The 26,094-nt window shown below is 36.9% G+C and overlaps 1 protein-coding gene across 6 annotated transcripts; it reads right to left on the reverse strand.

Moving 5' to 3' along the window:
• Window positions 1-1,191: 1,191 nt before the first annotated feature.
• On the reverse strand, window positions 1,192-25,539 carry NSUN6 (NOP2/Sun RNA methyltransferase 6). 6 transcript variants are annotated; one of them, XM_064444751.1, is made up of 14 exons: window positions 25,338-25,493; window positions 23,176-23,333; window positions 21,825-21,933; window positions 20,931-21,086; window positions 19,204-19,283; window positions 17,916-18,025; window positions 15,029-15,182; window positions 13,310-13,391; window positions 10,778-10,897; window positions 8,634-8,778; window positions 6,628-6,776; window positions 5,557-5,682; window positions 3,550-3,583; window positions 2,651-2,831 (listed from the first exon to the last, which is right to left on the reverse strand). In XM_064444751.1, exons 3-14 carry the CDS (start codon window positions 21,897-21,899, stop codon window positions 2,782-2,784), a joined length of 1,281 nt encoding a protein of 426 aa, XP_064300821.1. In that variant the 5' UTR covers window positions 21,900-21,933; window positions 23,176-23,333; window positions 25,338-25,493; the 3' UTR covers window positions 2,651-2,781. The 6 variants fall into 6 exon arrangements, with proteins under 6 accessions (XP_064300820.1, XP_064300818.1, XP_064300819.1 ...); XM_064444750.1 differs by lacking the exons at window positions 3,550-3,583; window positions 25,338-25,493 and adding an exon at window positions 25,504-25,539 and having other exon boundaries at window positions 1,192-2,831; window positions 23,176-23,319; XM_064444748.1 differs by lacking the exons at window positions 3,550-3,583; window positions 25,338-25,493 and adding an exon at window positions 25,504-25,536 and having other exon boundaries at window positions 1,192-2,831.
• Window positions 25,540-26,094: the final 555 nt, after the last annotated feature.

Consider the following 26,094-nt stretch of genomic DNA (forward strand, 5'->3'; position numbering starts at 1 on the left):
TTTTAAATTTAATATATAAATATCTCCTATAGTATATATATATTAAAAAATATATATATTCTGGTGTGCTTCAGCACCAAACACTGAAGCATCATGATTCAGTGTGTAAAGCATTCTTATCAGGAAAATAATCCTATATGTATTAAAAATATATATACACTATACATCAAAATTGTAACAGTGAGAAAGTATTCCTGCAATTCTAGTTAAATTCACAGAAAGAGTGGAAAAGAGAAGGAAAAAAAGAGGGCATCCATCCAACTTTAGCCATCTAACTTAGCCAAGCCTGTAGTCACAGGAAGGACACTGGCTCCTTCAAGGGATGATTCGGAGCATCTCAATTGAGTGGCTGTTCTGAACTGCCTGATGGAGAAGTCACTGTCCGCCTGCTCCCCCGCTCCCCAGTTACCAGCAGAGGGGGGCCTAGGGGAAACAGCTGAGGCTTATCCCTTTAATATGCTAAGTGTGAAGTGGTCTCTTAAGTCTAGCAGTTGACTTGCAGAAACAACTCCAGTAGTTGAAGTTCAGATATCAGTAATTTTTTTCAGGTGAAGGCTGGTCTGCAATTACACTGGAATCAAAAAAAAGTCAGTTGCTTTTTCTCCCCCCTCCCCAAGAAACTTCTCACATAAAATCAAGTGGCATCACCTTCTTGAAAAGCCTGCTAATCATTCAAAACTAAAGAAATCTGGGAAAGTCTCAACAAACCTTCCACTAAAAAAGAAAATCAACACGCTTCTCTCAAATTCAGCATTGCACAAATCCTGCTACTGAAACTGGAGGCAAAGTTCCTTACTTCATGTGCATAAGCAAACTTCAGTATATAGCCTAAGTGTGCTGATGAATGTTTACAGAATTTATATATTCGGCAAAAAGAAAATGCTTTTTTACTAGCACTGAGTTAAAGATTTCAACATGTACTTACAAGAAAAGACTAATCCCTTTTGTTACCAAGTAATTATTTTAGCCATCTTTAGACTAAAAAGACTGTAATTTATAGTATGAGCTTTCATGATTCTAAATAGGGTATCTCACCTACTACTGATCAAACAAAATTACTTTAAATCTTCTTTAGACACGTTGTGGTTAACGGCAAGGAGCGACCAACAAAAGTAGACAGGTCGTAGACAAGAACTCCATCCTCCTGGGATAGGACTTGCAGAGGATGTACTAGTCAACCATGGCAGGACAGAAGAAGGGACGTTTGTTTTATTTAAGAACAGTACAAAACATACGGTATCAGAACATTTATAGCAAATATAAGTAAACAACCAGACTACTGAGAAACAGAATTGTATAAATTGTTTTGACTGTGAGCAAATGCAAAAGCACTTCTGGCAGTATAAAGACCAATTATGAAAGAAGCATTGCTCTTTTTAATCTAATCAAATAGCTGTGTGTGAAAAGCCAGACATTTTTCAGATAGTTCTTTTAAAAACTGGAAATTGATGAATGAGGGGGAAAAACCAAACACACACAGATGTCAGTGTAGGTTTTTGAATTGTACTTACCTTGTCCCGCTAATTTTAGTGCTATTGTCAGGTCCAGCAGTACTGAGAAAAGAATACTGTTCAAGCAGAGAACATCTCTGGATCTGACGCAGAATTTTCAAATACATCTAACAAACACCTTTAAGAAATTTAGATTATTAAAACTTTGAGCAGTGTATTAAGGAAGTTCCAATTAGCATGCTTCCCCAGTTTCAATCTTCATATGATTTTAGCTGGTGATGCTTTCTAACCAAAACAGTTACTATTCTTACTTGTTTGAAAGATGATTTGCGACATTTCAGATGGTATTATGCATTGTTTTCTGTCTTTTGATATATTAATCACAAGTGTGGCCCCTTCTGTTGCAAATGTTTGATTTTAAAATTGTCACTTGTCAGCCAGTCCAACGGGCTATTTCAGAACCAATACAGTTTATGCATGGGAAGTTTGATGTTGAAACAATATTTATTTACATTCCCAGAGTGAGATGGTTTAATATATTCATGCTGCTATAAAGACATGCTACAAAGCCTAATCGTATTTTGTGTATATACTATGTGTACAGAGAATCTTGCTTGTATTAAAATAAAAGAGAAATGAGGTTCTAAGTATCAATTTATAAAACAGTTCTTTGTAAAATGTTACAGTGTTTCGTGAAGCACTATTTAATGAAACATTAACTATTCGTAAACCTCCATAGAAGCTACCTTTTCCAAATGGTAATAGTTCCCATTTACTTTATTTATGTTTGCATTTCATAAAGTAGCTTACGACTCCTCTCAGAGGAACCCTGTTCCTCCGCTTCTGCACTAGATAAGCAACTCACATGAGGAAAGACAGAACGGGCAGCAGTATGAGTGAACATACTTGTCGTTCATGCACTGACCTGCTGTAAATACAAAAGCAAATGGAGACTTAAAAAATTATACTACCCTTCCCCCAACATGATTTTCTTTCTGCAACCTGTGGCTCTCTCCCAGCAGAACAGCTGGCAGATTTTATTGCTGCCATAGCAACCCAGCCGTCAGCCCGTTGGCTTGGCAACAATGCAGCAGTAAGAAGCACGCTTCACATCTGAACTGTTCCTAGACTCACAGACATATTTTTTCACGTTCCGTTCCTAAATGCTTATTTGCTGTTCGATTTAACAAATTTTGCAATAAAAAATCCTATACAGTCCTTATTTGCCAGTGAAATCAGATCATCTTCCCTGGAATCTTGCAAAGAATTAATATCCATTCCTTGCAACGTCACAGCAGATGGATCAAATCTCTGCAGCAGCTTCAACTGATCAAGTGACAGTCCAGCTCCCCTCATGCCTTCTCCTCCAATGTGAGGTTCCTTTTTAAGTAAGAAAGAAAAGCAAGTTATTGCATCAGTAAAGTTTTTAAGTGCCCTAAATGTATTCCACTGAGTGTATGCAGAGCTGCCTAACTGTTAACGTGGACAAGCTAGGTTTATATCATTCACACCAGGGGAGGATTGAGAAGTAACGTGGCCCTTCTTTTCTTGCCTTAATCTGGCCAATACGTACACAAGCATATATACAAGGTCCAAGGTACTTTGCGGAGGTGTTGCTGCACCTAATCCACGTTAGCCCAGTAGTTCAGAGCACTTATTGATGACAGGTACACAGGTCTAAATCAATTCATTACTCAAAGGACTGAAGCATCACAAGAAAGCTGTTATCACCAAACAATAAGGTCTAAAGGTGTTCAGTTGCCACTTTTAAATGATGCAGGGCGTCTGTGTACTGACTAATAGCTATGAGTTAAAAGTCAAAAATAATGATTGCTTAGCCAGTTACTAATGTACTCAGTAACAGTAGTACAAATACCGGGATTCTTCACATTAAAAACTTCAACTGGAGAGACTGAAAGCCCCAATGCAGAACACTTCACTAACTGAAGAGGCATCATTTTGGAAGATGATGCAGCAAAAAAATCTGAGCTTCAGATTTTCTATGCCATGCAATTAGACTAACAGGTAAATGGGACTAGCGTTACATGTGTAGGTATATGAGGCAGGGAAAGAAAGAAAGGAACAGCTTAGGTACTACCTGAATTCAGGAGATGACATTTGGCATCAAAATCCTGGAAAGGAGAAGGGCTTAAAAAATCACAGCCATTTTCTCACCATTTCTTGTGAGTAGCCTTGACTGCTTTTTATTTAATACACTGATTCCTGGAAAAATCTAATTCTTAGCTGGATTGTTCTTTCAATGGATTCAGTAAGGAGATACATCACACTTTGCTAACACGTGAGCTCCCCCAGTCAGCACATGATGCGAGTTAGTTGCTTAACCACATGCTGTGTGCTGTAAAGCTGGGCAGCCAAGAGGTTGCAGACTGATTTTTCCTCTTCCTTTCCCTCAGCAAGATTTTAGTGTTTTCCAGGTAAGAGAAAAAAAGAGGTGTCCATTGCAAATTGAGAAAAAATAACATAAAAACAGAGAGAGGTAGCAACGTGAAGTAATATAATAGAAGGAAAACAGTATTACACAGGGACATACAACTTGCTCCGAGATAGACCATTTTTTCCTCGATCTTTTCTTTTTTCCTTCCAGTTACATTACTGCATTTAAGCTGACATACAGTATCTCCTGTGTAAACCCCTAAGAGATCAACACCTATGGTTCCATCTCCTGTTTTTTCCCTGCCCAATATGATTCCAGTATCTGTTGCCAAACTGAGAAAGTGGGAGACAGTGGACTGGGTATATAAGGAGGTGTCCACCAAGAGACTAAAGAATATGGAAAATACATAAAGGAATATGAGGTAAGTCAACCCTAGACTCCAGTTTCCTGTTCATTGGGAAAGATCACCTTAGTTTATACTACTGAAGGAACTGGTTACAAGATACTATAAACTATCTGTGGGTAAACAATTCCATGTCATCTCATTTAAAATATACTATACGCTTAGTATAATATAGCTTATTTTTAAAAAGAATTAATCTTGCATTTGAGTTAATAGGGCTTGTGTTTTGCTTTGTCTTTATATTGAGGACAATTTTCATGCTGTTCAGTAATGTATAAGGTATAATATAAACTATATATAATATATATGCACACATATATATATTATCCGTATGTATATTATGTGAGAAAGCAGGCAGAAGAACCCTGACATACAAATCTTTTAAGACAAGCTTCAGTGAAACCTTTACCAGCCTTCATATAATTTCTCATTGTAGACCTATTGCATATATTTTTTTTATTTCAGTTAAAAGATGCATGCAAACGTCTTAAGACAGATAAAAGTTATCACAGAATGTATAAGCAAGCTAAATAGGTATCAGAGTTCAACTCTCAGCCTCAAAGCCATGATGATGAACAATGCACCCAACTCATCACATCAGCAAAGAGGAAGAGAGATGCATATGGTCTGATGATAAACTCTCTCAAGTGACTAATAAAGGTAACAGCGAATATATGCCATATAGATAAAGAATTCTAGTATCTCACTATATATTACCTCCTCCCAGACATCTTAATGGTAGACACTGACTCAAAAAGAGACAAGGTACATTCTTGGGACACTGAACTTTGAATAAATTTGTTCCCTCATTCCTTTACATAACACAAAAATAGCTCCTGTACATATAAAATCCTCCTTCCTCAAAACACAAGGTTCTTTCCCTTTAACTCCCATCCTTTATGAGTCTTCACTACTTCAGTAGCATTAATAAAAAAATTTTCACATCTCCTGTGAATGTGCAAAGAAAGAGAATAATATATATGCATTATTAAAGAATAAGAGATGCAAGAGAAATTTCAACCTGTTTGAACTACCTTTTGTTCCTGTTGTGTTTTAAATGACAGTTGTACAAATCAAAACAACCACAGTACACAGTGGGAAACTATTTAACAATCCCTAAATGAAGCTCAATTAACCATGAAAATAGATTTAAAAGAGCCTCAGAAATCCTTGTGTTACTTCTATCCACAGCAGTTTAAATTGTCTGCAGTGAAAAAGAGATTTATTGATAGTAAATACAGTATGTAACTTTACAGTGCCAAAACAGGCTCACTGGATTGTGTGAAGCACCCTGAAAACGCTATTACCTGTGGCTGAAGCTGTAGGCATGGAAAAGTTTTCAGGGCCCAAGCAACTTGCTCCTCATTTTCAGAGAGTGTAATTGTACATGTACTATATGCTAAAACACCTCCTGGCTTCAGCAATTTCACTGCCTGCAGGGAGAAATAAACAATAGTTCAGCTTGTTTTTAAAGGCAAAAACTTTAATATTAAGCAACATTAACTGAGAAAGCATTAAGCTATAATATTAAAACTTACCACTTAATAAACTCAAAGTTTTCTGTCTAAGATAGGCATTAGGATACTAATTCTTCTCAGGAAATATAGTAAAGGATCCCATGGGTTAGAAAGATTCTTCTTTCCAAATCAGCATTATAGCTCATGTGGTTTATTAATGCCATTGAGATGATTCAGCTTGTAAGATTTGTTATTTGTACAACTCTGCATATCCCAGACAGCTTAGTTCTGTTTTCACCACCTGCTGCCAACCATGGATACACAGTATTTTTATCAGTGATATTGGATGTCAACTGCTTCCACGTATTTGGCCTGGAAGCTGTACCTATGCTGCTTTTCAAGCTGTAGTTCACTTCGAATACATTTAATTCAGATTTAGACAAGATTCATGAAATCTTATCTTTCAGCATCAGCCCAAGCACACTCCTCTTAGCATGAAAAGTTGTTATATGGCCTCCTGGCTTCGTACTCTGTCTCGTATCCCATATGTGAACTTACAAGGGTGTGTGCTGCTGCAGAGAAAAGGCTTTAACATGCTCCATGACTTAGGCCCTTGTGGTTATGATAAATTAAAACTAATTAAACTGAAGGAATAAAAAAAAAAAACACAAAGGTTTTTATTTACTATGGCTTATATATACATATATATAAGGTATATATACCTTTCCCATGCTCCAATGAATTGACCTCACCTAGCAATGATATGGTGGAGCTGAGAAGTTAACTGAATCCTAATGCTATCTTCTTTAGTTAATTGCTGAAAAGGTAGGGGAAATGAGGCACCATTTTTTGGTGTGAAGTTTTATGCTGCAACAGCATTTACCTTCAATTTAGCTTATCTGCTCAATGATTAATACATACCACAGTGAAAAGCTTGCGCTGTAGTGGCTGATAAGAGGTGACTTCCTTTAAAGTCAAGGAATAAGCCATGTTTGGTCTCTGTCCCATCCCACTACATGGAGCATCAAGAAGAATTCGATCAAATGACTCTGGTAAGAATGGAGGTCCCTCTGTAAAAAAGCAGTTAATAATGTGAAATGTGGCTGCTTCTTTCCTTGCGACTTCACCATAGGTAAGGACAAGCCAGTACTGCTTCCTTGACACAAAACATTTATGTTCTCTATAGATAGTGTCTGCAAAAGTAATCTCAGCTAGAGACAAGTCTCAGCACTGCTGGTGGTAGATTGTATCTCCCAGAAAACTAAAGAGTGTTAGTTCTGTGAAGTCAAACAATACATTACCTTTAGGCAATAATATTTTTAATCTTGATTTAATAACTTGAAAGTAAAATGTAAAAGAAATCAAACAGAAATGTTGAAATATGACTGGTCAGAGGTGCTGGGTACAGAGTCCTATGTAGAGGCTGTAATGAACCACAGTCAGCTCATAACTGAACCAAGTGTGCAAATCTTTACTGAGAAAAGCCTGTAGTTTACCATTAAGACTGCATTAAATAGTAATAACTGGACTGTCTCCACAATAACTATTTCTTGTGATGCATATACATCTGTAGAAAATAAACCATTTCATAATAACATGAAACATTACAAGTTCTAATGCATGACACATGCTGTCTCCACAGCAGAACAATCCAGTTAACAAGGATAGTGAAGACAAGAACAATTTCTGAATATTACCTGGATAGATAAGGGAATATGTTATTCCTATATGCAGAACCTATCCTTTCATCTGAATCCCATAGGCTCAACAACCCAAGTTTTTATCACATTAGTGCTAGAGAAACTCTTCAGCTCAGCATCACCAAGACAAAAGTGGCTCCATACATATATTCATGAGTAACCAATGAGGAAGAGTGACATATATATGCTTTACCTTCCTTTTCTCTTTCTGTTCCTCAAACATCCAAGTCAAGTCACAAGTGAAAACAAGCGAGGGACTTCATACTACTGCTACCTAGCTTGTTCCAGCACTGCAAAAAGAGAATCTGATTTATCTACCTCTGATCCTTTACACCAATGTTCAGAATATGTCATGTCTTTCTTGCAGGGATGTACAGAAAAGCCTTGATGATCTCTCAGCATTACAGCTAGCTCTTGTTCATCTGTGTAAGTGCTACGTGCCACCTGCAATATTATACGTTCATAGAAAGACTATTAAGAAAGTACCTTTATTCCTCCAAAGCAGGAATAACTGCAAGGCATAGAGACAAGGAAGGTGGATTATGCAACCTGATTCCTACTTAGGCTAACCGGTGACTGGGATAAAATAGAGTGAGAAAGAACAGCATACTTTGCACAACAAACTAAAAATAATCAAGGCAGCAGATACCGTTTAAATCGTTCCATCATGGGAACAGAACCAGTATCATAAATACAGCCCCGCAGAAAAGCAAATGAAATGAACTTAAAATAATACGCTGTGCTTCTATAGAACTTTCCCTGAACAGCTGAACAAACATCAATGAACTAAACCTTGCAGCACTCCTGGGAGTTAGGTATTAATAACCCCATTTTAGAGATTATGATTCTGAGGCAGAAAAGCCAAGCAACTCTACAAAAATAATCTGTTTTCTCAGACTACGTCAAACAATTCAGAGTATGGGGTTAAATGTTATCATGAAAGAAGCTTCAAGGCTTCTTCAGTCTTTGATATTATCTGGGAAAATAATGCATTTCCTTCAAGCATATTAGTTTGTGATAAGGGCAGATAGTTTTTGTATTTGCTTCATGGAGAAGATGATAGTCACAAAAGAGCAGAAAATAAAAGAGCATTCACAGTGATGAAGTAACTTAGGGATCTGCCAAGGTTTCAAAGGTTGTAGTCCTGTGACAGGTTTAATACTATTTGTGCGAAACTGATTATTATTGTCTTTTAAAAGCTACTGCTACACAAGTTGTTTACTTTACCTTGTTCATCCTCTCTCTTCTCAACTGAAAGTGCCTTTGTCCCATCATAGCAAAAGGCCTTAATGCAATTCAACTGTAGCAATTCAGCGTTCTGCTTAATTTTTTTGACCTTGTTAGCTATCTTGTCCATGGCTATTACTTCACCCTGAAAAAAACCCAAACTTTTTATCAAAAGCATAGGGATTAAATGGGTGTGCAGTTCCTGATTTCCTGCCCCCTCCAAGAGCAGTGTAATGAATGAAGTATAGTTTTTCCTACAGGATTTTATTATTCTTAAATCCACACTCCAGTAGTCCTTGTTCGCCCATATTTTCCATGATACCTGCATTAGGCTAGGTACTAGTCTGAAGCTGTGTGCACTCTGACTGGCACTAGCTGCTTGGCACAGTCACTCCCTAAGCAACCCCATAATGTCTGACTTCTGGCAAGTGGTTTTTTTGTTTGTTTTAAACTGTTTTACTGGGCACTAAGTTAGGTAAAAATGTAACCATGTGAAAGAGTGTAGAAGTCTCAAATACATGGTAAAATAGGTCAACAGGTTTTAGATTTGCATGGAGATTGTAGGAAACATGATCACATACAGCTCAGTCCTGGGGAAATGAGGTCCACAGCCATGCCTCTGGCTTGCTCAGACTCATAGCCTACTGTTATACTCGCAGTAGTTGTCACTCGAGTTACTTTGGGAAATACTATAAATACTAGAATAAATTTAGATGTCACAATTACACATTATTCCTTTTATGTAAGAATGAGATTACTCTTTCCTTCTCCCAAGATAAATCAAAACAGACACAAACCAATATCTGCTAGATGAAATCTGTAAACACAAAGTAAATAAACAGGAGCATAAGTAAAGTCCAGAACAGTAATACTATCTTCAAAAAATTCCAAAGACCAAAAATCTCTACTAGTCATGATATAGCAAATAGAACCTGCTGAGAAAACGTAACAACTTTTTCCTTCTTGGCAAACTTACACCAAATGTACATACACAGATGGAAAAAGCAGAGATGTAAATGCGTCCATGACAGAAATATATGTTTTTACATAATTCCTTTATTTATCACACTGAAATGCTTTACTGGAAGCTTTATAAATCTATCTAATAAATGCCTAATGACTGTCTAATGCATGTCTAATGCATGTTTGCAAGCTTCCTATACTGAGGGAAGAAACATTTCAATAAGAAAACCATCACAAAACTGAATACGTCTTTTCTAAATACATTCACATCATTACCCACTGCACCTTCCCATTAATGCACAGACAACCATAAAAGTACTGCATAACATAACTACAAGATTTCTAAATAATCTGATATATTCTAATAAACCTATTCCAATGAAAAGAATAATACGAATTTTTTAGAGGAAACAATACACATTTTCCCCCCTCTGCTGCAAAAGAGTAACCTGCATTTCTGTCTTTCATTTTGCATATAGCAATTTAATACATATTTAAATTGATATTCCTATATCCACATTATTTTTGGCTTGTGTGTTATTTTCCTTTGTCTTTCTCTAAAGATTTTTTTGTTTCTTCTCATATTGTTACTTTCTCATTACATGTTTTTGGGTGTGTAACCTTCTACCTTGGAATGACGAATTCAGACTAGAAATTCAGTGTAATGTCATAGCTGTACTGCATAATTGATAATTTTTACTGAGAAGTTAATTGGATTAGGAGCTTTTTAATATGTTTTTGTACAGAGTTGTGCATTCTTTTGGCACACAGCAGTAACCCCTGATTTCCATGTATTCTCAGTTTAAAGACTCTAGAATAGCCCTGACTAACTTTGCCTTGCATGTTACACATTATTCCATTACAAATAAATCAATAACATTTTAAAAGTGTTTAAACATTTTAACATTTAATGTGTTTAAACATCTAAAAAGTCAAACATATTTCAACAGGTCAATTTGCAGCAAAGAAGACTTTAAATGTGATGGTGACTATTGGATAAAGATAGTCTGTGCCCATTTCAGTACCTCTGATGTGTAGCAAAATGTATTGGTAAGCAGAACATTCAAATATTAGTTGTAAATTATCTGTGGTTTCTGACAGCTAAGTGAAGTGAGCTGTGCAAATGAACAGTGGTCAGACTTTCTTCACTGAGACAGAAAATGCTCCATGACTTCTCTTACCTGGTCATGCATTAATGTTGCAAGATGGGTTGTTTTTCCTCCAGGTGCAGCACACATATCCAAAATTCTCTCTCCTGGTTGAGGGTTTAAAATATGGCTCACAACCACAGAAGGCAAGTTCTATCATAAAAACAAATATGGGAGAATTCAAACCTTATGGCATGTATCAAGTCCTGTATTAAGGAATGACAAACTTGTTGAAACAAATTTCATTCAGCAGTGAAGATACCTATGATATTGCCTTCAGTTCCTTAACAGAAAATGAACTATTGGAATTATGTAAGAGAGACCATATAGGTCAGAAGTCTCCAGTGGTTCCTTTCTTATTTAAAGCTATAAATTACTATCTATGGCTGAAGTTTAAGGGTTCATGACTACGGAGACTGGAGTGCTAAAAGTCAAAATAAAATAAGCTGATACTATGACAGACACAGAGCAGCTCTGTGTATTATAAATATTTCATATTGACCTGTTTATTGGAACGTTTACTATATGAACATACTGGTGTAGTATAGTAACGAACATTAAGATAAATAGGCACGAGTTTAAATTTGCTGAATTAAGGTACCAAGAAGCTGAACTGTGCTATTAATTGTATAAACATAACAGATGCCCTGAAGAAAAATAATATATAACAACTGTGCACAGAATTGCTTCTTACACAATATTGAAATATTCTGAACGATTCTTTTCTGACTTGGTTCAGCACAAAGGTATAAAAACCTTCTGAAGTTGTCTTTACTACATGTTGTCTTTGGTTAGCACAGTTTCAAGTTCCACGCCAGTGTTCAAAAAAATGAACAATAATTCATCTCACACATGGCAAATTCAAGTCAAAAAGCCAGGCTCAAAGGGTTGTAAGATCAATGACACAAAGTCCAGCTGTAGGCCAGTCAATAGTGGCATACCCTAGGGGTGGGCATCAGTGCTCATGGTGTCTAACCTCTTCCTTAGAGACATGGATAATAGAACAGAGTGTGCCCTAAACAAGTTTACAGAGAATACAAAACTGGAAAGAGTGGTTGATAAACTGGAAGGCTGTGCTGGCATTCAGAGGGACGTTGACAGGCTGGAGAAATGGGGAAACAGAATCTCATGGAGCTCAGCAAACAGAAATGCCATTCCTGCACCTGATGCACCCAGGCACCAATACAGGCTGGGGCTGACTGGCTGGACAGCAGCTGTGCAGAGAAGGCCCTGAGGATCCTGGTAGACAAGAAGTTGAATATGATCTAAATTCTTATGTGCACCAGTCTCTGAAATAATCCATCTCTCTAACAATTCTGTTCCTTGAAAGCAAGTACTCTGGTAAGCTGAATCAGGGAAGAAAAGGCCTCTCCTCTACTGCAGGCCATGAGACAATATATTGCTTGATAAACTACCCTTTGCTCACACCAGAAGGCAGCATTGATGCTGATTTAAAAATATTAAGATCAACTACAAACAGAATATATGCATAAAAATAACTCAACTGCTGGACTGATTCTTCTGACAAGAGAAACAGTGACTAAGACTGTAATCAAGGACTTACCTTACTGTTTGAGTGATAGTTATACAAATCAAATGAAGCGATAACTTAGAATTTCAGAATATATCTCTGAACAAGGGTTTATTTGAGATAAAATTTATATTTGCTTTAAAGATTAAAATAGCTTTTTTTTTGAAGGTCAGGCAGCTCGATTTTGTTTTAAACCCTGCTTCTAAATTGTCATATTTATATCAAAAAAATACAATACCTTTGCTGGCACACTAATTGTTTTAGAAATCTAATTGACCTTTCTATGTCAGCAAACTGAAATCAAGAATTTTACCTGATAAAACTAGAAAGTTCCATGATTTCATCGTCCTACGTTTCACATAGCACAGGTGGCCAATTGTCACGTCAGAGTATTGCTCCTAATTAGTTTTATTGTGGGGGAAAGGAGTACAGGTATCACAAATATTAAGATGTGAAAGGAAAAGCTAGCTTGAAGTAAGTTTTTAAATTCTAAAATAAGAACTACACAAAAAGTTGTCATTCTTTGGAAGCTGTGCAGTTTTATGGTAAGAGATAGTGAAAGCTGTGCTACTGTAAGGTTTTTCATAGTTATTTTGTTCAGGTGAATTTTTTTCCATTAGGGTAAAAAGATTTTCTCTTCAACTTAAAGTCAACCTAATATTTAGAGATTTTCCTAATTATCTACAGAAGGATGTACCCTGAAAGAGCCTTATATTTCAGAGTTCATAGGCAGATTCCAAAAACTAAAAGCTCTATGCAGAGCATCTGTGCAAAAAGAATTTAAGAATTTTTAAGAGTTTTTAAGTGACTATCTCTTAAGTCACTTTGAAGTCCCTTATCATATCTCAGATGAAGTATGATTAAACCACCCACATATAGATGCTAACTTCATTCTAAATGCTTTGTTTTCTTTATATCCAAAGAGTGAAGTAGGTGCCATAATACACAATGAATATATAAAGTAATAATGCATTCTTAGAGGATATCAATTATTCTGCAAATAGTACAGACTTTTATTTTTATAACAAACCTACCTGTAAAAACAAATTACTAGGGAGCACACTGTCAAACGAAGGACTAAGGTAGACTGGCTCTATCATTCTTACGCCCATCCCACTGAAAAACATGAAAAAAAAATATTTCAACTAATCAGATTTACAATTTTTAACAGTATTCAGTTAAAATAGTTATGCTTACAAATAGAAACTTGAAACAATAATCTTCCAAAAATGAAAGCACTTATAAATCAGCTAAGAAAAATACTTTTACAATTTTTAATTGGATATACTTTAAAATTACATTGTGAAGTTGGGTAAATCATAACAAAAAAAAATTACTACATTATAAATTGGATCTGTAAAAAATTGCAAAACGCAAATTTATCTTTTTTGCACACAAGACAACCTGACATCTAATACAAGCCTTGATAATGTAAAGAAAAGCTTAAAACCAGATTTAAATATGTTAATTTCAATCCACAGCTGCTTTTGGCTAGCCACGTATGCACTAGGGCACTGGCATATTATTTCCTACTTAGATCTTCCTCTGTTTTTCTATGCTGTCTGAGATTTCAGTCAAATAACTAAAGAAATTCTATTTTAAAAGTCTTACAGGAACATTAATTCGCCTACAAAGCAAAGGTTTGAACTTAGAAGCAACCTAAAAGTTTTAAATATGGATGAAGTTCTGACATGGACTTTATTAAGACAAAGGTACAAGGAAATGGACAACAATATAAAGAAAAATAAGAAAAAAAAAACCACAATATTGAGCCTAAAAACAGTAGATTACTGAAGATAACAAGCATGAGTATTATTTTTCATGTGCACTTTGCAGTCCAACAAGAAGGAAGGATATGAGAAAGAAAACTTGCAGACACCAGATTTAGTGTTTAGTACTGCCATTCTATGTCATCAGCTCAACAGGTATATCCTACCACTACTTCTACTATATTTAAGCTCTAATACATCAGAAATCCTCTCACAATGTAATCTTTTCTTCTTTTGAAGTTTGTTCTTGGGATGCAAAGCCTCGGTCATTAATTTGATGTCCGTGCTCTCCTACACTGCTTTTTATATGTGTTTTAGGTGACAGAACAGGAACAAGCCATATGTTTTGGCAACAAAATAGAAAAGCAAGTAATCTTGAAATAGATATCTACCTTGGCAAATACTATTAAACTTTTTAAGATATCTGACCTTATGTTCTGTCCCCTGCCCCACCAAAAGAAGCCACTACAAATATTTTTAGGAGATGGAGAAATCGATAAGGCTGCACTTCTGTTCCATCCAAATAGGAAAGTGGTACAGAACAATTTACCAAAAATGTAATTTTTCCACAGTGATTATGTTTGTCGCTTCTGTTTGCTCTATATTATTGAAGTCATATGCTAAACATAAATTCTGAAAAGGCTCCCATTTATTTCCTCCTACCTCTCAAGTAAACTGGTATCTGGATACCACTATGAAACTAAACGTTGAGTCTGCTAACACTTACTGTAGTACTTTAATCATAATTGCCATCACATTGCCACTATCTTAGTTGTGAAGTTACAGAAGACAGCAGGGGCACAGTTCTACTCCCAGAAATTAACACTTCCCAAAAAATACTGGAAATTCCAACATGCAACACAGGTCTCGGTCAAAGCCATCTTGTGGTTTCACATAGGTTACACGACATTTCAAAATGTCTTCCCATCTTCTTCCTTCCCTTTGCAAAGTTGTAGGTATAGATTGCAGTTACTATGGACTTACTTCAATGGGCCGCTTGAACTAAAAATTTCACTGCGACTCAGTTCTGAAATCCCATTTCCAAGGAAAACTTTCACTCCTTCAAATTCTTTGGCTCCTCTTTTACATTTCCCTTCAACATCTGAATACACTGAGACCAGATCTCCAGCTTTCATAACTGTGCAAAGAAGAATGGAAACTTTGAGATTAATATTATAGTTGACAATTTAGTAGTGACCAAATAATTTAGCATTTTCAGTAGACTACTTACATCAACTAGATCATAGAAAAACCAAAACTTACTTAATGTAATCAGAAAAAGAGAGCAACTGATATGAAAGTGTACAAGGTGAACAACAGCTACCAAATGACCAGAGCTATTAAGAGACACAAGGTTACAAATCAGACACCGTGTCTTCTTTTTTAAGAGGCAAGACAAATCTTCACTTTATGTATTTTATCAACACATGGTCACCCAGAAGTTTTAAGCACACTATTCAGGATTCAGTCCTCTGCATGCTCCAAGCATGCAAGTACATCAAACAACACTGTTTCATACTCAGAGACAATAATACTAAATTTGTCAAATAACCTCTCAATAGCTAGGTAGAACATGGCTACAACTGCTTTTTCTCTAACGATTGCTTGATACAAGTGATACAAGTGATCATATATTCTTGTTGAAACACTTTTTCTGGTGTGGCTTTCTTCCCTCTAAGGCAAATGCTGTTCTCAATAATCCTCTAAAAGAGTTTTACATCTCCAGTTAAAACCCTCCAGATCAGTAAAGTATGTAAATATATACCAAACTCCAGAACCGTAGTCCTAGGGATTTTAAAACTTTCTGACCTAGAACAAAAATAGATGGAAAAGGGGGATGGTTGAGCTGATTTCGTAGAACAGTGAGCAAACTCTATGCACTGACTGTCTGCAAAATATGCTTAAAAATAAAAGGCCTCCACTGACAGCAATAAACAATTTTCCAGAATTACTTTTCTGACGTGTCTGACTGGCTGGAGCAACCAGAAGATACGACAAGTAAGACTAATGACAGTTCAGTTTCCCAAGAATTCTCTGAATTGTATTTAGGAATCTTTTTTTCCATTTTCATGTGGCCTTCTGAATATGCACAAATGCCCTGCAATTCTTAAACGGTTAATGTTCCTTGGGTAGCCACTAAACATTTATTTTTTTGCATGGCCTATTTTTTACACAATGTGACACAAAACATCATGTGATAGCCTACTGTTATTGCCTTCTTAAGCCTCACTAAACAAAAACTTGCAGCAATTTAACTCTTCCATCAAGCATATTTACCACTGATTTTTTGCAGTATTCAAACATAAAGGATTTTATTTCACTCTCTGCTGACAATCATCCTTTCAAAACGCATTAGTACTGTGTACAGTTCTTAAGCTTTTTATAGCTTATATTGGCATTCCATAAACATAAAGCCTAGAGTCTGATTAGTTAAATTAAACTCAAAGCCCCCTGATAATTGGTTTACCCTCATTTGTGTTGCAAGTTCAGTGATTAAATGTGTGTTCTTGCTGTACTCTTTTTTTCCCTAGTTAGACCATCTGTGCTTAATACAGCCTTATTATATTTGGCCTCAAGTGAGTAGCATGCCCTTTTATTTTATTTTCCTATCTCCAATTCCCCTGAAGTGTTCCTGAAGTTTTATAGTATCTTTTATTTTCTTTGAATTGATGTTGCATGCATAATTACATGCAGCAATTATGATAAATCACTAGTTGACTCAAAGAGGGATTTGAATATTTATGAGGTTGTCTAAATAAGCATTTTCAACAACTGCTACGGCAATATACTTATTTCATTATCAAGTCCTAGATTGGAAAACATTCCTGTTCAGTGAATTGGACTTAAGCACATGCTTAAAACTTCTTGAAGGTTTTTTCCTGAAAGGGAATGAAGTTAAGTGGCAAGATAAATGCTTTTCTGACTCACTTTGTTTAATAATAAGAACCATAAGGATTAGTAGATCTTGTCACAATAGAATAATGAGGTGAATCATCCAAAATCATACTGGTTTCACATAAAGATAATTTGACCTTTAAAGAAAAAATAAATAGGCTGTTGAACACTAAGCAGGTATATGTAGAATTTTTTATCTTGTCTCACAGGCATTGAAACAAAAATTTCCATTTCTTAAGAATCTGACATTAAAATGGAAGATTTTTCTCACCAATAAAAATATGCTTTTACTAAATCTCTCATAAACAAACAATATCAAATTAATCACCAGAGGATTAAAAATATAAAAACATTGGTTTAGGTGGGTAACTTAGAATCTAAGATGTTCATAAAGGCAAGTGCCTTTGTGACTGAATGAAGAAATAACATCTGGAAATAGTATCTATTAAATAATCAACATATATCCAGTTACCATCCAGATGTATCTGTTGTGGCATTCTTTGGGGTTTTTTTCCTTAGTTTGACAAGACTGGAAAGCAGCAAACTTCTGCGAGTTCATTCTACTGAACATGCATACTAAAAGTTACAGTACTCAGTTAAAAAAACAAACTCTTAAAAAGCCAGGTTTTACTTGAATATGCTCTTTAAAAAGATTTTCAAATGACAACAAGAAACTAAAATCATTGAGAACTAATACTTCAGCCAGGAACTACATATGGAAAAAGGAACTAAAAACAGGCCACATGAGAAATAATCGCATACAATTTATTATGAGTATAATGCAAAAATAGTAAAAATGAAAAAAAAAGGCCAGAAAACTTAAAAAAAAGTATTTACCAGAAATTACAACTAAGATTAATTTCAGCTGTGAATAGAAAGTAAGATTAACATCACTATTTATTGGAAATTGACCTCAAGGGGTGACAATTTTCTGTCATCTTTACAACTTAAGTGGGTGTATTTAGAGAACTCTTACATCTTGAGGCAGATACGATTCCAGGAACATAAACATGTGCTCCTCGAAGTACTGCATATCCACAGTGGGCTCCAACAATGACTTCAGAGGCATGTTTTTTTAAATTTTGCCTACAAATACAAATGTAGTTCAGTTTTTTAAAAAATAATAGTATATGGAAAAAAAACCCAACAAATACCCCCCAGGTAAACTCTAGTTCATAAATACTGGTTTTGTCAAAATATAGTGGAAAAAAACAGTTAACTATCATGTATTACATTTAAAAGATTTATTATAGTCCCAGAGTAGTCAAAGGAAAGAGCCAAGAAGGAAACCAGTCCTTAAAATAAAGCAGGTTCTGACATATTCTGCCACTATTATGAACCTGACACAGGAATACAAATAAATTTAACTGAAATGCAGAAATAATCCCCTATCCCTTCCTAGGCCAGATGATTGTAAAGTGATTTTTTTAATGTTTAACAACTGCTAAGTACTTCTCTAATAAATTTATAACCAGGTGCAAGGAACTTTGTCAGTAAAAAATGCGAAGACAGTTACTCGAACTTATTAAAGTATAAACATATTTGAATATATAAAGAACAGAATGTTCAGAAAAAGATCCTTCAAAAGAGAATTAACTGAATTAATAAATAAAAGCATTAAATGCTATTTCAGACTGCACAGCTTTTACAAACTAGTACTACTTGTTACCAAACTCTACCTAATCATGATATAAACTGAATCTCAAGTATGCTAGTCTTCGTTATTAATAAGATTCTTTAAATCATCATTCAATAAAACAATGAAGAAACTCCATAGGGGTTGATGTATATGCAACATGGGAAATACCCAAACATATCTTAAGAACTAATAGTCATTTTTCAGGGGATAAAATTGATTCAGGAATCCTCTCAGCATTTAGGAAATCTCTCCCTAAATCTTGCTCCGGACTAGATTCCAGTGGAAGAAAACCCTGTCTGTATTTAGCTATAGTTCTACATCCCACCACAGCAGTTCAGCTCTTCGTGTGCCACCCACCTGGCTTTCCAGAGAGGATGTACTTATGTCACATTTTCCCTATAAAAAGTTAATCTCATAAATAAGGAGAGAACCCTCTCTATGTATTCTCATATCTTTTAAAGACTGTACCTTGTACGTGGTTAGGATATGGACTGTCTACTAGCTCTTAACACAAATGAAGTTGTGCTTCATTTATAGTGAGTTAGTTACGATAACTGTTTAACAAGAAATCTATATGTAAAATATATGTTATGACATTTTAAGGCTAAAGACTGAAATTTCAAACCTGGGTCCAATGACAGGAATTAATAAGATGTCCTGGAGTTTCGGGTGCTCAAGAACTGGAACACATAGTCCTTTAAATTGCTGTTTCATGAAAAAATATAATTGTTAAGCAATACTAAAACCCCTAATATTTAAGTACTTAATTAGACTGAAAACTATTTCTCCATTCATAATTTATAGCTGTAGAGTACAAAAAAACAAATGTAGTGAAAACAGTTAAGAGAGGTTGTGAAATAGCGTGTAAGGCGAGGCTCCATGTGAAAAACACTGGTGTAGAAGATTAAACATTTAATAAATTGAGAAATAACAAGGACACAAAGGGATTCACTGAGAATTGACTTCAGGGAGTGGGACAGGGTTCTGGCACTCATAACCCTATCACTGGTTTTTGCTTTCTTGTGGAAGAAGGTTGTGTCGAGTTGTCATCAGATCACAGTAATACCACCAGACGAGCTTGGGTCTAATCTGTGTTATCTTTTTGATGCTATTAATTATAAACTACTGTTTAACTCTACTCTTGTATTGCCTGTCTTACTTAATATGCCAGGTTGGTAATACTTTTTGTTTTCAGCTTAATTTTGATTGGGTACTGAGAGCTGACTTGTGCATATACTTGAAAAAAATGATAGCTTGCCATTTTAAAACTGTTCCTGGACTTTAAGAATGTCTTCTCGCCTGAGTCTTCTAAAATATAACCTTAAACATGCAAAACCATAAATCAGTTTGCAGCTAATCTCTTAAGAAAGAAAAGAATCCATGAACATACTTTTGTTAAAAACTGTTATGTAGTTTCCTTTTCTAATATAACCACAATTCAAAATACAAAAAGTTTATGAAAGCCATTATTAATTCAGTTTTCAGCAAAGCATTCTCCCTTGAAGCAAAATATCATACTGCAATACCCATTTCCAGATTTCTACAATCAAGCTAAAATTAGCATAACTCATTACCATTCCAGCCAGCAGAATACTGTCAACTGCCTCTGCATCACAGAAATGTCTTGGCTCCTATCATGCAATAGCTCCCTGTACACCCACTAGCATTAATAATTTACTTAAAGAAGAACTGGATCTTTTCAGACAGAGTGAAAATCTAGGATAGAGTTTCAAAATAATCTACTTCTTAAACATAATGGCTTACATATTTTCAGATAAATAAATGTTTAATTAAGGTAAGCAAAAACCCAGAAAATTATATAAAGATTAAAAACAGGTTAAAAAAAAGAAAATACAGCAGCTGCAGGGCATCACTCTGGCTCCAGTTTCTAAAACACACAGATTTTCTCACTTTCCTAGTTTGTGCAATGAGACATACAGCCATTCTCCTTTAATCTTAAATAAAAATGTTCTAAACATGCTGAAGACAGCATACTGAACGACGGTTTGTATCTCTTTCTACCATCCTCTCTAGACTTACGGTGCCTTTACAGTATTTTCTACAGTAGTACCCCAATCCAACTTAAGGTCTGGATCTGACATATGAAAGAGAGTCGGTTTTCTTTGCCCTCTATTTTTGCCTTTCTTGGACATATTATATAAGGAATACTGCTACATGATGAGTTTTCATTTAACATTTAATGCTGACAGGAAATCAATATGATTGCATAATGTTAATACTAGTGGACATGTATTAAGTTAACGAATAGTTTCCAGTAATGAAAAGCTCTCATAATCAGGCAAAAGATGAAATATCCTGTTATTTTTGCTGTAACAAAGAAATTGCACAAACCCTCTGGATCTCTTCAAACAGCATTTTTTTCACGTGTTTCACTGAGGCCAAGTGGGTGTTAACTCTAACAGTTGTGAAAGCCGGTGGATGAGATAGATGACTTAACAGAGATTGATATTTACTCTCCACCTCCTGTGTACCTAAAGCAGCAATAAGCTGAAAGTGAAAGAAGAGATTTTATATTAGAGATCCACACAGCAGCCTCTCGCTCAGTGCAAAAAAATCACTGAATAAACATTCTGTAGAAATGGAGGAACATGGTTGTGTAGTGTGCAGTAGTGAGGAATGTCTATGTCTGGAGGCCTAATTCCAGTGAAAACCTCATAAATTTCTTGAAAAGGGCTTGTTGGAGAAACAGTCGTATTAGCAGGAACATTGTAAACAGGCTGCAGCACGTAACAAAAGTAACTGCTAGCAAGCTCTGTGGCTGTACAAAGAACAGTCTTAAGGAGATGGAAGAGTAGATTCAAAACTATGAATTAGTAACTCTTATCCAGATATACAAAACCATCATTTCTGTGTTCTTTGACATTAGGAATTCATAGATTGTCTACAGTATTTTTGGTTCTACAGTGGGGTAAAGGAGTATTTCTTGCAGTATTATGTGGTTAATAAGTGGTTAAATCTCACTGTGATCATTCTTCATTGGGATCCAAGACTGAAGTCTCAGATTTATGCTAAGTTTAGTTTCAATATTTGTCTTACTTTCAGCCAACAGGCATAAAGAAAAATTTTATATTTTAAATAGAACTATATATATAAATCTGTGTCTAATATGAAGACAATACCTTATTGTAAAGTATTAAAATCACACAAAATATTAAATCAAAGGAATATTAAGAATGTTCAATCAGTGACTATTTGTTGATGATTAGTAGTATCTATTTCACATACCTCGTTATTTCTGAACACTTTGGTGAGATACTCTTCAACTTCATGTTTGAAAGAGATTTTGGGGAAAAAAGACATCTTCCTTCAGTTTTTAAAATCTGCTGGTAAAGAACTGAAATAAGCAAAATATTTTATTAGTGGTTTTTATCAAATTCTGTAAGTTTATAAATGTAATGTAAGATGTACCCACAAACTAAGCTGTAGTTTCTGATTCTTCTGTTTTAATAATGCAATTTTACTGTACTCAAAATTCCAAATATCACTCAAGGTATGACTGTAACGATGCTCTTAATTACATTTCAGAATATGTTCATTAACATATTTAGGATTTGCAGTCACCTTACAATGAGGCTACTGGTTTCTTTGCTGTCACGTCCTTCTCAGCCATACCTTCGAAGGCTACTGTATCCATGTCTGAAATTTGAAGGAAGTGTCACCACCTCTAAATCCTGTCCTGTTAAAGTACCCCTAGCTATCCTTGGTGAAAACTTGCTGTTTAGTCCTAGAATTCAATCACAAAGACTCCTCACAGAATTTAACTTTGACTCTTCTAAGTCCCTTCTTTGAAATTCTTATTCTATTACGTCATCATATCCGTTCATTTTTAGAGATAATCTTCACTTTTTCCCTGTCAGAGTTATTTTTCTCAAGCTTAACTTCTTAGGTTTCCTCCACAGTTCAAATTATCCAAACTTCCTAATGTGGGGACACATGCATGACTGTGGACAATGATTTTGATTTTTTCCATGTATACTTTAAAGAAGGACTATAAGTAACAGTTTTCCCTTGAGTCTGTGTTTAATTCACAGTAGGAATAGTGAAGCATTAATGCAACAGAAGCTCTGCTTATCCTTACTGAAAATCTTCAAGCTGTCTGGTAAAATATTGCATGGTTAAAAGGTACAGGAAGTTCCCAGATGCTGCTATCATTTCTTCTCCAAAGCCCAGCTATAAAGTCCCTATTGTAGCTCAGCCCTGACGCAGCTTTTATTCTTTGTAATTATTCTCTGTTTATTTTTCTCTGTAGGTAATAAAAGACAGTTATCTTCCCAAGTTGTATCTTCCCACCCCTATATTGCCTGTAATTTGAAAGATTATATACACTTCAGTCTGAAATGAGACTTCCTAAAAATTTAGTAGTTTGTGTACACCAACTTAAATGGAGGAAAAGTGAGACACATGCCCCCATCAGTGAGATTTACTCCATCCATAACAAGGAAATCTGAATACTAAAATTCTATATTTTCATTGTATTAAACATACTTGGAGAGAATACATTGGAAAGTTTGGTACTCGTTCCATTTGAATAAGAGACTATTTGTTAATTTTATCATATAAAACCCCTCAAAAATACCTTTTTTGACATTTCAGATCCAGTTGACGTTTTAATGCTAGAAGAATGTTATATTTTTTAGGCCTAACTTTTGAGCCCAGACAAATGCAATTTTCAGTTTCATGGGTAGGAATTTCAAAGCCTTATTCCCAACATCAGCAGCCTCTGAAAGAAAGAAACTGTAATGGAATTAACGAACTTCTTTTTAGAATCTAACAAAATGTCCAAAAGAATTTACCTTGATATTTCCAGTAAATCTAATAGTACTACAATAGTTCATATTACAACCAAAGTTACCAAAGTTCAGTTTTAACATTTCAGACAATGTGATATACCATGCCTCTGAACTGTTGTCCTAGGATGCCTACATTCCAGGAGAAAAAAAAATCACAAAAAAAAACCCCATATGGCTCACATTTGCAAAGTTTTTTCTTCAGAAGCATAATAAACTAGCATTTAAAAAAACCCACACTTTTGAGTTTTTTAAAGAACTGAATCCTGAAAAGAATTAAGTAGACATTTGAAAACTGGTGGAAATATGTGTTCTTTATGAGCCCTACAGGTGAATTTGGTATTAACATTATGAAGGTATCTCGGTAGGATGTTAAACAGGTATTTTATGAGAACCGCAGAATCCCACAGAATGATTGAGGTGATCCTACAATTACATTACTTCTTCATGGAAAACCAACCACTGATCTAACAGCATGTTGGCAAGAGGACTTGTTTCTACCTAATTTTTAAAATGTGACTGAGTGCTACCACCACGAAACATGAGCCAGTAGGTGGTCAAAACCAAAAACTTAGTCAAAAATACTGCACACAAAGGATAGAACTGTAATGAAGTTCCCTAAATGTGTAATAAAAGGGAAGCTAGTCCTATGATAAAAATTAACAAGACAACTATGTCAACAAATAATGCAGAACCTCTATAGCTTGAAATTTCATACCAAAATACAAAAGTTATAATGTGTTAGAAACCAATATCCTTCTAAACAGGATGGCAACTATATTAAAATGCCTGCAATATAATAAGGGCTAACAAAAAAACCAAGAATATAACCAAAGAGATTGCATTTCTCCCTTGTAAACAGGGTAGATGACACATCTGTGTTTTTAACCATGGTTAATGTACACTTTAGGAAGTCAAGGAACACATAACAGGAGAAGTTACGACTAGTTCGCAGGGCCTGGTACGAAATGTTACTGCAGAAGAGCTGCTCTGTCACAGCATCTCTAAGGCATGTGGACTCAACACATGCATTCAAATGACAAATACAAGAAACCCACTATCCTTGTGCTTAGTTCAGGGAGAGCAACAACACACAAATGAAAAGTAATTCCTTAGTTAAAATGAGAAGTCAAAAGAATGAAGCCATTGTAAACAGCCTGGAAATTTTAAAACCACACAATCGGAGGTTCAGGGTGCACCTGCAAAACCTGCAGCTTCAGCCCTGTGTGTACACCCTTTCGGTGCCCCTTAACTCAATAAAGATACAATATAGCTCAGAAAGGTTCAGGGAAAGGTGATGACCTATAGATAGGGAATGGCTTTCAAATGAGAGAAGACTGAACAATTTGCCATCTTCCAGGCTGGGGAACAGTAGTGGGGGTTAGAATAAAACCTTGTAAATTCAGGCGTGGCAGGAAGAAAGGCTGATGAGGGAGAGTGCCTTGTGCCTCTTCAAATGCAAGAGTTAGGCTTCAATCAGAACTAGCAGGAGGCAGGTCCGAAACCACAGAGAGGTATTTTTTTTCCACACCCCTGCTGTGCGGTACACCCCGCCCCAGGAAAGGCTTGGCGGACTTCAGGAGGGTCCCTGAGGGAGCACCGCCCCCGATCACCACCTCCGTGCGCGTTTCCCCGTGCCCCTGTCGGGAGGTGCTGCGGGGAACGCGACGCGGGACCGGGCCTTCGATCTCACCACACACACAAGGGCTGCGAGCAAGAGACGCCGAGCAAGATTTAACTTTCCAACCTCCTTTCCCCACCCTTTCCCACGCGAGGCAAAAGTCAGCCGGCCCCTTGCTGCGGGAGCAGAATTTGGTGCTCTCTCCTTTATTCCCTCACTGCCCCGTTACTGAAAACACCAAGCGGGGCGGGAGCGCGGCTCGTCGCGGCCTCCCGGAGGCCCTGAGCAGAGCCTCGAGGCGGGCCCGGAGGTACCCGGGAGGCGGCACACCTGCCAGGGACGCACCGCTGCCACCTCCTCGGCCCCAGCAGCCACCAAGGGGAGCACAAGCGCGTCCCCGGGACGCCATGAGTAGGGCGGAGCACGCAGGGGCGGGGCCGGGTTCCACCTCCCGCGGCGGCCGCAGACCCCAACGCGCCGCCGGACCCGAACTTACCGCCGCGCCCCCGGCCGGTCCCGCCTCCCCCGGGGCGGTGGCAGGAAGTCCCGCCTCTGCGTCCGCCGGGGATTGGTGGGAGGCCGAGAGGGCGGTACCGGCCAGGCCGTTGCTATGGGAGCCAAGCACGCTCAGCGGGGCCGGGAAGCGGCTGCCTCCTCGCTCCGGGGCAACGACGTGGCTGCCCGGCCGCGGCCTGAGGCCCGATCGGGTGAGCAGCGGCGGCCGCAGGAGCGTCCCCCGTGGGCAGAGCCCCCTTTCCCGCAGCAGCTCTGGCTGCGAGCCCTATGCGCAACCCCAGCACGCGAAGAAACTCGTGGCAAAACGTCGCTGACAGCGCTTTATTATTTTATTTCCCATGATTAAGCTCAAACGCTGCTGAGCGGATTAAAGTAACAGGTTTCGCGTTTCCACCCCTCCCGCACGTCGGCGCCTGCGGATCCCGTCGCTCAGGCGGAGCGGGCTCGGGCTCTTCCACCGACCCTCCCCAAGGCGCTGCCGAGAGACAAAACCGGGGCACCGCGCCAAGAGCTCAATGTGCACGAGCCTGCAGTACCGCGCTGGGACCGAGCCCGCTGCCTTTACTGCACG

The sequence above is a fragment of the Phalacrocorax carbo genome, chromosome 2 (assembly GCF_963921805.1).
Source record: "Phalacrocorax carbo chromosome 2, bPhaCar2.1, whole genome shotgun sequence".
NCBI classification, from domain to species: domain Eukaryota; kingdom Metazoa; phylum Chordata; class Aves; order Suliformes; family Phalacrocoracidae; genus Phalacrocorax; species Phalacrocorax carbo.

Excerpts from the sequence above, each read along its gene's own strand:
- NSUN6 (XM_064444750.1), bottom strand. The coding sequence starts at position 21,899 with ATGTCTTTTTTCCCCAAAATCTCTTTCAAACATGAAGTTGAAGAGTAT. Across the intron at positions 19,284-20,930 it reads TGTTTGAAGAGATCCAGAGG|CAATTTAAAGGACTATGTGT; the intron begins GTTTGTGCAATT and ends TTCATGAAACAG. Across the intron at positions 6,777-8,633 it reads GAAGAGAGAGGATGAACAAG|AGGGACCTCCATTCTTACCA; the intron begins GTAAAGTAAACA and ends GCTTTTTTACAG.